Source organism: Gymnoscopelus microlampas, assembly GCF_963454915.1.
Source record: "Gymnoscopelus microlampas genome assembly, chromosome: 3".
NCBI lineage: Eukaryota > Metazoa > Chordata > Actinopteri > Myctophiformes > Myctophidae > Gymnoscopelus > Gymnoscopelus microlampas.
Window position 1 is genome coordinate 41,569,781 of NC_139940.1, and position 10,000 is coordinate 41,579,780.

Genomic DNA, 10,000 nt, shown 5'->3' on the forward strand with positions numbered 1-10,000 from the left:
CTCAAAAGAATGGCATGCCCTGAGGTCACAGTGGCCTTAATGCCCCAGCTGACTGTACCACTTTTTCCTCTGTCTCTTTCCTGTCAATATGTAGACACCAGTGTCTCTTTCTTGTCATGTAGACACCAGTGTCTCTTTCTTGTCAATATGTAGACACCAGTGTCTCTTTCTTGTCAATACGTAGACACCAGTGTCTCTTTCTTGTCAATATGTAGACACCAGTGTCTCTTTCTTGTCAATATGTAGACACCAGTGTCTCTTTCTTGTCATGTAGACACCAGTGTCTCTTTCTTGTCAATATGTAGACACCAGCGTCTCTTTCTTGTCATGTAGACACCAGTGTCTCTTTCTTGTCATGTAGACACCAGTGTCTCTTTCTTGTCAATATGTAGACACCAGCGTCTCTTTCTTGTCAACATGTAGACACCAGTGTCTCTTTCTTGTCAATATGTAGACACCAGTGTCTCTTTCTTGTCATGTAGACAGTGACACCAGTGTCTTTTGTTGAGATTCTGGATTCCCCATTCAGAACTCCCCATCTTTAAACCAATCGAGTGACTTTGATTGGTCCAGGGCTGAGCATGGATCAGATTGTAAATACCATAATTTATTTATTTCACTGCAGATAGTCTACATATTAAATTTAAAGCCATCCTTAACCCTTAAATTCAATTATTTTTTTCAGTGGACTAAAATCTTGTTTTATTTGATGACCTTCCTGCCCTGGCATTTGGCCTTTGTGCCCTTAAAAAAATGGACAACACCAAAAGGCTATGTGGCCTTGACCCTAAAATGACGAAATTCCAGGCCAATATATTTTTCTGAATGAGCAGAGATTACTATACATTTTCAGACACAGGTTTCATACCAGTGATTAACACCTAATGGCATGCATGGAAAACACTGTAAGTTACAGTGTTGCATGTTTCTACCTTCTGCAGAGCAAGAAGTTCCAGGAAATGTACAAAGTTTTAAAACTAAAAGCTTCCTCAACAACAACAACCAAAAAAACAACAAAAAAAACAGAAATCCTCCTGACATCCAAGGGCACAAACAAATCAACAACATCTTAGCAGTTAACTCTACAGGGGAACAGAGGAGAATAATTTACTGATTCTAACCGCACCACTCGTTATAGAATTACTGAAGAAGAATTGTTAGAGGAAAATAATTATGGTTCTTTTTTTTTATTATCTTAGCTTTAATTGTTGAGCTATTTATCCATGCAACTTGTTAAAAGATGCAGACACATTGAGACTGAGGAAATAGGCACACCATGATTAATTTAGGGGCCCTTATAGAACACCATAATAAGGATATGTCTGTGGGCGTGTGTGCGTACGTACGTGTGTGTTGGCGTGTGTGGCATGTGTGTGTGTGTGTGTGTGTGTGTGTGTGTGTGTGTGTGTGTGTGTGTGTGTGTGTGTGTGTGTGTGTGTGTGTGTGTGTGTGTGTGTGTGTTTGCGATGTAACTATGCTCTGGTTCCAGCCCAATTCAACATTAATGATTGACTGAGATCAGCCGTAGCTGGGGGATCAAATACTCTGTCTGCTAAATAATGTAGCTCACAGGGCGAGTGACAGTCCCATATGAACCGGAGAGAGAGTGGGAGAGTGAGCGAGAGAGAGAGAGAGAGAGAGAGAGAGAGAGAGAGAGAGAGAGAGAGAGAGAGAGAGAGAGAGAGAGAGAGAGAGATGTGCAAAACATAATGTATAGCAGGCAAGTCAGTAACAGCCAAATTCTCTGTTTGAAACGGGATGTGTTGAATGTGTGTGTGTGTGTGTGTGTGTGTGTGTGTGTGATTATGTTGGTAATGTGTGTCACTCATCAATAATGTAGGGCCCTTGGTTCTCCCCTCTTCAAAGCATGAAACGATCTAGTGTTCCACATACCGGTAATTACACACACACACACACACACACACACACACACACACACACACACACACACACACACACACACACACACACACACACACACACACACACACACACACACACACACACACACACACACACACACACACACACACACACACACACACACACACACACACACACACAGGAAACAAACAGCGATATGAAATGGTGCTTGAAACACACCAGATTATATACAGCACAGTAAAGTGCAACTCCTATGAATTACATTGTTGTTGCTGTTGTTGATGTTGATTGGAGTAGACCTCCACTTGTGTTACGTAACATACTCTCAATCAAGGATTCCATTCACTTATAGACCTGATATGCCACTCAGAGCCTTTCACATATAGACCTGATATGCCACTCAGAGCCTTTCACATATAGACCTGATATTCCACTCAGAGCCTTTGGAGAGCGTTGACAAGAGCCATGGCAAGTTGTCTCAGAAACCTCACAAGCCTGTAGCCTATACAGTACCTGAACTGATTACACCAGTGGTCTCCAACCTTTTCTGTATCAGGGCCCACCCATCTGCACCACTTAAAGGGGAAGACCACTCATTTTCAACATTGAACTATGTCTTTAATACACCTTAGAGCTGTTGTGTGGAAATAAGAAAAAAGCCCCCCCCCCCCTCTATGTTGCCTAGAACTGGATAATTGGGCCCTGAATTTTGAGATTGTACTACAAGTTTTCATATCTTTTGGAATGAGTTTGCTACAGTATTTGGATCTCCTTGAGAGTCGAGCGGAAATAGTCATTGCATCAATATAATACAAAATACAAAGAAACCGGTATATACACCAGAATACTGCTCTGAAACTGTTCAAATCAATGTACTTTTTGCATGAACTCTATAACCGTAAAAAAAACAAAAAAAAACAGGGAGTGAAATAGAGAGAGAGCAATAAGAGAGAGGGAGAGAGAGAGAGAGAAGCAAATAACAATGATGACCCTTTTTCAGGGAAAATAAATGGTCTTGCCGTAGAAATGAGATAGTAAGAAATGTAACGACGGCCATAATCATAATGATGTTTTTTTATTTTTAGGGGGGGGGGGGGGGGGGGTTAGTATCATGGGATTTTCTCTTTTGTGCTTTTATTGAAATGGATTAAAATAGTCAGAGCAGCAGGGAGGCGAGAATCTATTTTCAGACAATTCTGTGCTTTGAAATGGTGCTTCAGCAAGGGGCGGTATAAAACACACACGCACGCACACGGGAGCGAGCACACAGACAGACGCACACGCACACGCGCACGCACACACACACACACACACACACACACACACACACACACACACACACACACACACACACACACACACACACACACACACACACACACAAGGAGTGGTGTTGATGCCAGCCTGGAGTGATGGCAGTATCAGAGGCTGGAGGAGCTGTTAATGAACAGTGAGAATGGGAAGAAAGGATCCAGCTCAATCCACTAATTGCCTTAAAAGCTTTTCATGCAATTTAGCCTGTCAACAGAGATACTGTAGCGTGCGTCTGTCTGTCTGTCTGTCTGTCTGTCTGTCTGTCTGTCTGTCTGTCTGTGTGCATCACGCGTGCATAAGAAAAAGAGATCACGCAAGCATGCACACTCGCTCAGTCACTTTGTACCCGCTTCAAGGTTCAAGGTTCAAGGCTGAGAGAAAGCAGTGCAAAGCAGAATGCCCGCAAAACACTCCGGATCAAACAGAAGTCTCAAGGTGCACGGCCCTACACAATGACATGAAACTGAGACGGCAGCCAGCAGCATTCAATGAATGTCCAACGCTGAGGACGACCTATTAGGTTGAAACGCTGTCTGGGTGAGGTGAAAATAAATCTATGTGAAAAGGACATTCATTGTATTGAGTGCCGGCTGTTTTTCTCAGTTTCAAGGTTCAAGAAGGTTGCAATTTATTGTTACATCTTGTGTACAGGTACTGTAGGCCTGCCTATGTGCCTTTGCTGCTACATCCTGAATTTGATACAGCAACATAAGTAATAATAAGTAAAGAAAGAGAAAGAGAGAAAAACAAGAGCAAAAAAGAGTTAGTAGTTTTATACTAATAGGATAATAAAAATAGATTATGTACGATGTACATTCAGTAATAAGCTTGGCATATGTCAGCAGTGCCACGGTACCGTATGTCCCATTTTCGTGAAAACACGACACCACACAGTCACAGACACACCGGTGTAGCGTGTGTACAGTGAAATCCTTTAACTCGGAGAGTGTATGAATGTAACTAAATGGACCCGTGAGGGTCCATTTAGTTACATTCATACGCTCTCTGAGTTACAAACGGACAAATGGTTTTGCATTGTGTCTACAGTGCAGTGGGGCGCTGTAGCGCCGGCCCAGCTCTTATTAAAGTAAAATGGCCTGCTGAGTGTTTTTAAGCAACATTAAGGCACCAGCAGAGCTGTAAACACAGGGAAGTCTCTCCTCTGCCGTTCCATCGTGTTACACATGCCTCGAGGACCAGGAGGATACTCACTTAAAGTCCTACTCTACTGTACATACCAGCCTTCAGTCATACACAAACAAGGCAATACACATAATGTACTTTATGCCAAGGGTTCCCAGACTTTTCAGGCCGCGACCCCACAAAATAATCATATTTGAACTGGGGACCCCCCCCCCCCCCCCACCCTGACAAGCACTTGGAATTGTTACATTCAGTTTGACTCGGTTCCACAGATAAATCTTGTATTATATTAAATCTTTTCACAATGTTTGCCTCTTTCTTGCGTAATATTTGACAATTTGGTCAATTTGGTATTAAAAAGATCTTAAAAGTCATTTGGCTATTCAAAAATAGCAGATATACAAGCTTGTAGCGCGGCACCGAGTGCCGCGCTACGAGCTTTAGATCTGCTATTTTTGAAAAATCGTGAGAATGTGTGCACATCTTTGAATACATATTCTTTTAAAGCAAACATTAACTCAGATCTTTGCTTCTGGGGATCCCTGGAACAAAATATTTTGAGAAGGGGGTCTGGGACCAAATTCATTTTGAGGGTCCTTGACATGAAAAAGTTTGAAAACCACTGATTAGTGATTATAGAAACATGTTTTTCAGAAAACCGTTTAGGATTTAAGGTCCTTGCACACTGGCGTTTTTTCGGTGCGTTTTTTCGGTGCGTTTTAATATCCGAAATTCGCAAAAAAAAACGGCACGCACAACATCCTTGCACACTGCAGTCCGATGCGTTTTATTTAAATTCGTGGCAATGTTTTCGCAGAACGAAAACAAATGGAGTCCTCAAGCAGTGATGACGATTTTGTGGTCCTGTCACTTGTGAAAAAAAGAAAAAGGAAAAGAGAATATTGGGTTCATCCTATCCTGACATTTCGTAAACAAGAAGGAGAGTTTCACACTTTGTACAAGAAGCTGCGGCTTTATCCCGTCCGTTTCCGAGTTGCTTTTAGGATGTCAGTGGGTCAGTTTGATGCTTTGCTAGCAACACTGGAGCCACATATTGAAAAGACCACCACAAACTTCCGTGAGCCCATAGATGCTGAACAGCGGCTGGCAGTATGTCTACGGTAGGAACACACACACACACACACAACACACACACACACACACACACACACACACGCGCGCGCGCGCGCTAAAGTGCGCTGAATCTGCACTAGGCTATTCACTTCAGGATACACTTGACTACAGCCTAAAAACATGAAACATATAGACGAGATGGGTGTTCATTGTTGTCCTGTGATCAGCTTATCACATCTTTCTACCAAAACTGATAGTCTAGGCCAGGGGTCTTCAACGTTTTTCAAGCCAAGGACCCTAGCAGAGAGAGAGAGAGAGAGAGAGAGAGAGAGAGAGAGAGAGAGAGAGAGAGAGAGAGAGAGAGAGAGAGAGAGAGAGAGAGAGAGAGAGAGAGAGAGAGAGAGAGAGAGAGAGAGAGAGAGAGAGAGAGAGAGAGAGAGAGAAGCAGGGACCCCCTCTATATTGCATACAATTGTGTTGCAGATTAAATTCTTTTTTTTTAACTTGGTCTGCTCTTTTCCCCCCATCTATACCATAGCCTATACCTCTTTGCCAAAAATAGCCTACCTACAAGCTCACAAGTCTCGCAGCAGGAGGCATTGTGAGCTTGTAGATCTGCTATTTTTGGCTACAATTCTCCTCAGTGGTTCAAGTGGTCAAATCAGTGGTGTCGTGGAGGCCACACGGGGTAGGACGGTAGATAGATCGTTCAAAGCAAACTTTTAGTTTCAGCTCTCTATAAATCATGGCATAGTAGTTTAAAAACGAGGCTAAAAAACATTTCCTATACAAACATCTTTCCTATATAATTTAAGGTAAAATAAAATGCGCGCGTGCCGTGTGCGCGCGCGGGACGTCATTAAAATGCCGTCCCTCCAGTAAAAAAAAATCACGAACCGCTGGGTAAAATATTTATATATCACACAAAGATTTAGCTCTGAGGACCCCCTAGGGGTACCGAACCCCCTGTTGAAGACCCCTGGTATAGGCTATCACGTCACCTAGCTCCGACGGAACCTCTCCCTCCGTTGTATAGCTCCGAGATGAGGTTTGTAGCAACCACTAATGTAATAACGGCTCATAATGTAATAAGGGCTCATAATGTAATAAAAAAAATGTAATAACAGCATCTAATGAAATAAAAAAAACGAGCGCATAACGTAATAACGGATTTTTGAATAATGTAATAATTTATAAATTATAAATATACTTAAAGTACCAAAAGTAAAAGTACTCATTGTGCAGAATGTCCCATTTCACAGGTTCAAAATATATAAAAGATCTGCTATCTGCTTGTAGATCGGCTATTTTCAAATGGCCGAAAGGGCTGATGTGATTAGTGTGTTTTGTAAAACCATAATAATCAAAATCTACAAAGTAACTAAAGTTTTCATATAATAGTAGAAAAGTACAATATTTTCCTCCGAGATGTATAGTGAGGTAGAAGTAAAAGTATTGAAAATTGTAAATACTTAAGTAAAAAAAAAAATATATATGTACAGTACTTGAGTAAATGTACTTAGTTACTTTACACCACTGCTGTCAACAACACCCCAGTAGACCCAGTCATGCATAAAGAGTGAGTTCTCTCATTGCATAATGTGCACAAGCCATTTACAACTTATTGACATCAATTTATGAAGCTTGTTGAAAACATAGAACATTCATCTTTTATAACAGGGGTATTCAACGTTTTTCAGGCCAAGGACCCCTTAGCTGAGATATAAAGCAGGTACCCAGTGGGCAAATGGCCAGCCCATCTGGTCTATTTATTAATAGATTTTTATTTTTTTATTTTATTACATATATCAAGTGGTTAAAATCCACACATAAATATTTGGTGTCCCCCCTGTAGTAATTCTGAGGACCCCTGACTACCCCTGTGTTATAACAACATTTGCATGATTTCAGATATCTAAGCACTGGGGACTCCTTCACCACCATTGCCAACAGCTACATGATGGGCATCTCCACAGTGGGAAAGATAGTGAGGGAGACTTGTGACCAAATCTGGCTGCAGCTCAAGGATCAACACATGCCACCACCAAAACAGGAGATATTTCAGCACACGGCCAGGAGGTTCAATGAAAGATGGAACTTCCCTAACTGCATTGGAGCCCTCGATGGGAAACATGTTAGAATTGAGGCCCCTGCTAACACAGGTTCCCTTTTTTACAACTATAAACACACTTTTTCCATCGTCCTCCTGGCCTTAGTAGATGCCGACTACCGCTTCCTTGCCATCGACGTGGGGAGCTATGGTGGGAATAGCGACGGCGGCATACTCGCTGATTCTGCCCTGGGACAGGGCCTCCGGCGTGCAACATTGGGTGTCCCACCCCCATTGGAGCTACCTTCTGCACCTGAACTGGGGAGGGTCAATCACGTCATCGTGGCAGACGAGGCTTTTCCAATGAAGACATACCTGCTCCGACCCTACGGTGGAAAGCGCCTTGATGAGGACAAGCGCATCTTTAACCTCCGCCTGTCAAGAGCGCGTCGCATCTCTGAAAATGTGTTTGGCATCATGACTCAGAGATTCAGGGTTTACAAAAGGCCATTTGAGTTGAACCCTGACCTGGTAGACAGCGTCATCAAAGCAACCTGCGTGTTATGCAACTACCTGCGCCCAGGGGTGGCTAGCCTGCACGATGACCGATTTGATGATGGTGAGGGCAGCGCGGCTCTGCAGGATCTCCAGAGGCCAAGGGGCAACCGGGCATCTGATGAGGCTTTTGACATTCGAGACACTTTCAAGACATATTTTGTCTCACCTGCTGGGGAGCTACAATGGCAGTACGACCGTGTGCGCCGTGGACTCACACTCTAGAGGACAGGACAAATATATCTCTTGGACACATGCAGCAATGTCATTAGAGATAGCTAGATAGATATTCATATTCAATGAACACAGTTGGCATAATTTCAAGTACTGTGAGCCAAGTCACTTTAGCTATATATTGTACACACAACACTGCAGACATTTTCAAATCAGTTCAGACATTACTATTGCCATTGTTATATTTTGCAGATTCAAAGCTGAACCACTAAAATGAATTGTTTTCACATTATTGTAATTTCTGTATGTACCACTGAATCAAATTGTTAGTTTAGTGTACCAAACTGATATTGTATGTTTATACACACACAGAAAATGTACTGTATATATACACAGTCACACACAATACATTCTGTACATTGTTCTGCATATTTAATGGTGTACATAAAGAAAAAGAGCAAAAGACCAATTAACTTGTTTCTTGTTTATTTTTAATTCATAAATACATATTTAACTTGCTGCTCAGAAGAGCAGAATCTGAACCAGTGCAAAGACGTAAAAATACATGTTACCTTAGCCTAATAAATATGAATAAATAAATAGCTGATAAAATAGCATTTAAATGTGGCTACTCTAGCCTATATTAAATATAAATAAATACATACATAGCTGAACAGGAATGATAAAATAATAGCATTTAAATGTGGTTACTCTAGCCTATATTAAATATTAATAAATAAATAGTTGAACAGGAATGAAATAATAGCATTTAAATGTGGCTACTCTAGCCTATATTAAATATAAATAAATACATACATAGCTGAACAGGAATAATAAAATAATAGCATTTAAATGTGGCTACTCTAGCCTATATTAAATATTAATAAATAAATAGTTGAACAGGAATGAAATAATAGCATTTAAATGTGGCTACTCTAGCCTATATTAAATATAAATAAATACATACATAGCTGAACAGGAATAATAAAATAATAGCATTTAAATGTGGCTACTCTAGCCTATATTAAATATTAATAAATAAATAGTTGAACAGGAATGAAATAATAGCATTTAAATGTGGCTACTCTAGCCTATATTAAATATAAATAAATACATACATAGGTGAACAGGAATGATAAAATAATAGCATTTAAATGAGGCTACTCTAGCCTATATTAAATATAAATAAATACATAGCTGAACAGGAATGATAAAATAACATTTAAATTTGGCCTCTGGAATTTTTGTGAAAGAACTATTCAAACATTTGATTTTAACATAATATAAAGATATAAATAAGTCACAGAGAGCGATAGGTTGGCTCCTGGCCAAATTGCGGATAATAAACCCCTCCAAAGGCAGCATCATGAACCAATTCCTGCATCTTAATTTTTAGCATGGATATTTTCTCTGGGGGAAGTCTTCTCATGGTGGGGGCCAAGCTGTTGAGAAAAGTGGACACCTCATCAGTTTGCAGGTCCTGCCAGGTCTGACGCTGCTGTCGCTCACTCTCTCTCTCCTTCAATTTCATTTCCTCTCTTGTTTCTCTCCACTGAAGGTACCTCTCTAGGCTGTCATCACTCTCTGCCTGCCTCTTGCGTTTGGCACCTCCGCTACCTGAAGGGGTTGAGGTTGAACTGCTCCCCCCTGAAGGGGTTGAGCTGCTCCCCCCTGAAGGGGTTGAGCTGGAGCTGCCCCTCCTCTCTGCCTCCATTGCTACACTGTTGTTCTCCCTCTCTGTCTGTGTGCTGTCACCTTCTTCCATTTCATTTTCCTCCTCCTCGTCATCATCATCATCATCCCCCT

At 41.3% G+C, this 10,000-nt stretch overlaps 2 protein-coding genes across 2 annotated transcripts in view; one reads left to right on the top strand and one right to left on the bottom strand.

Annotated features, from left to right (window-relative positions):
* LOC311041854 (endoprotease bli-like) overlaps positions 1–10,000 on the bottom strand; it is a gene marked incomplete at both ends in the record, with an annotated part of 263,748 nt that overhangs the window by 136,706 nt on the left and 117,042 nt on the right. The gene's annotated exons all lie outside the window — the stretch shown is intronic.
* LOC311038654 (uncharacterized protein) lies at positions 5,123–8,245 on the top strand (the record flags this gene model as incomplete). The annotated part of the gene is made up of 2 exons (XM_084048224.1): positions 5,123–5,462; positions 7,327–8,245. Exons 1-2 carry the CDS (start codon positions 5,170–5,172, stop codon positions 8,243–8,245), a joined length of 1,212 nt encoding a protein of 403 aa, XP_083904350.1. The 5' UTR covers positions 5,123–5,169.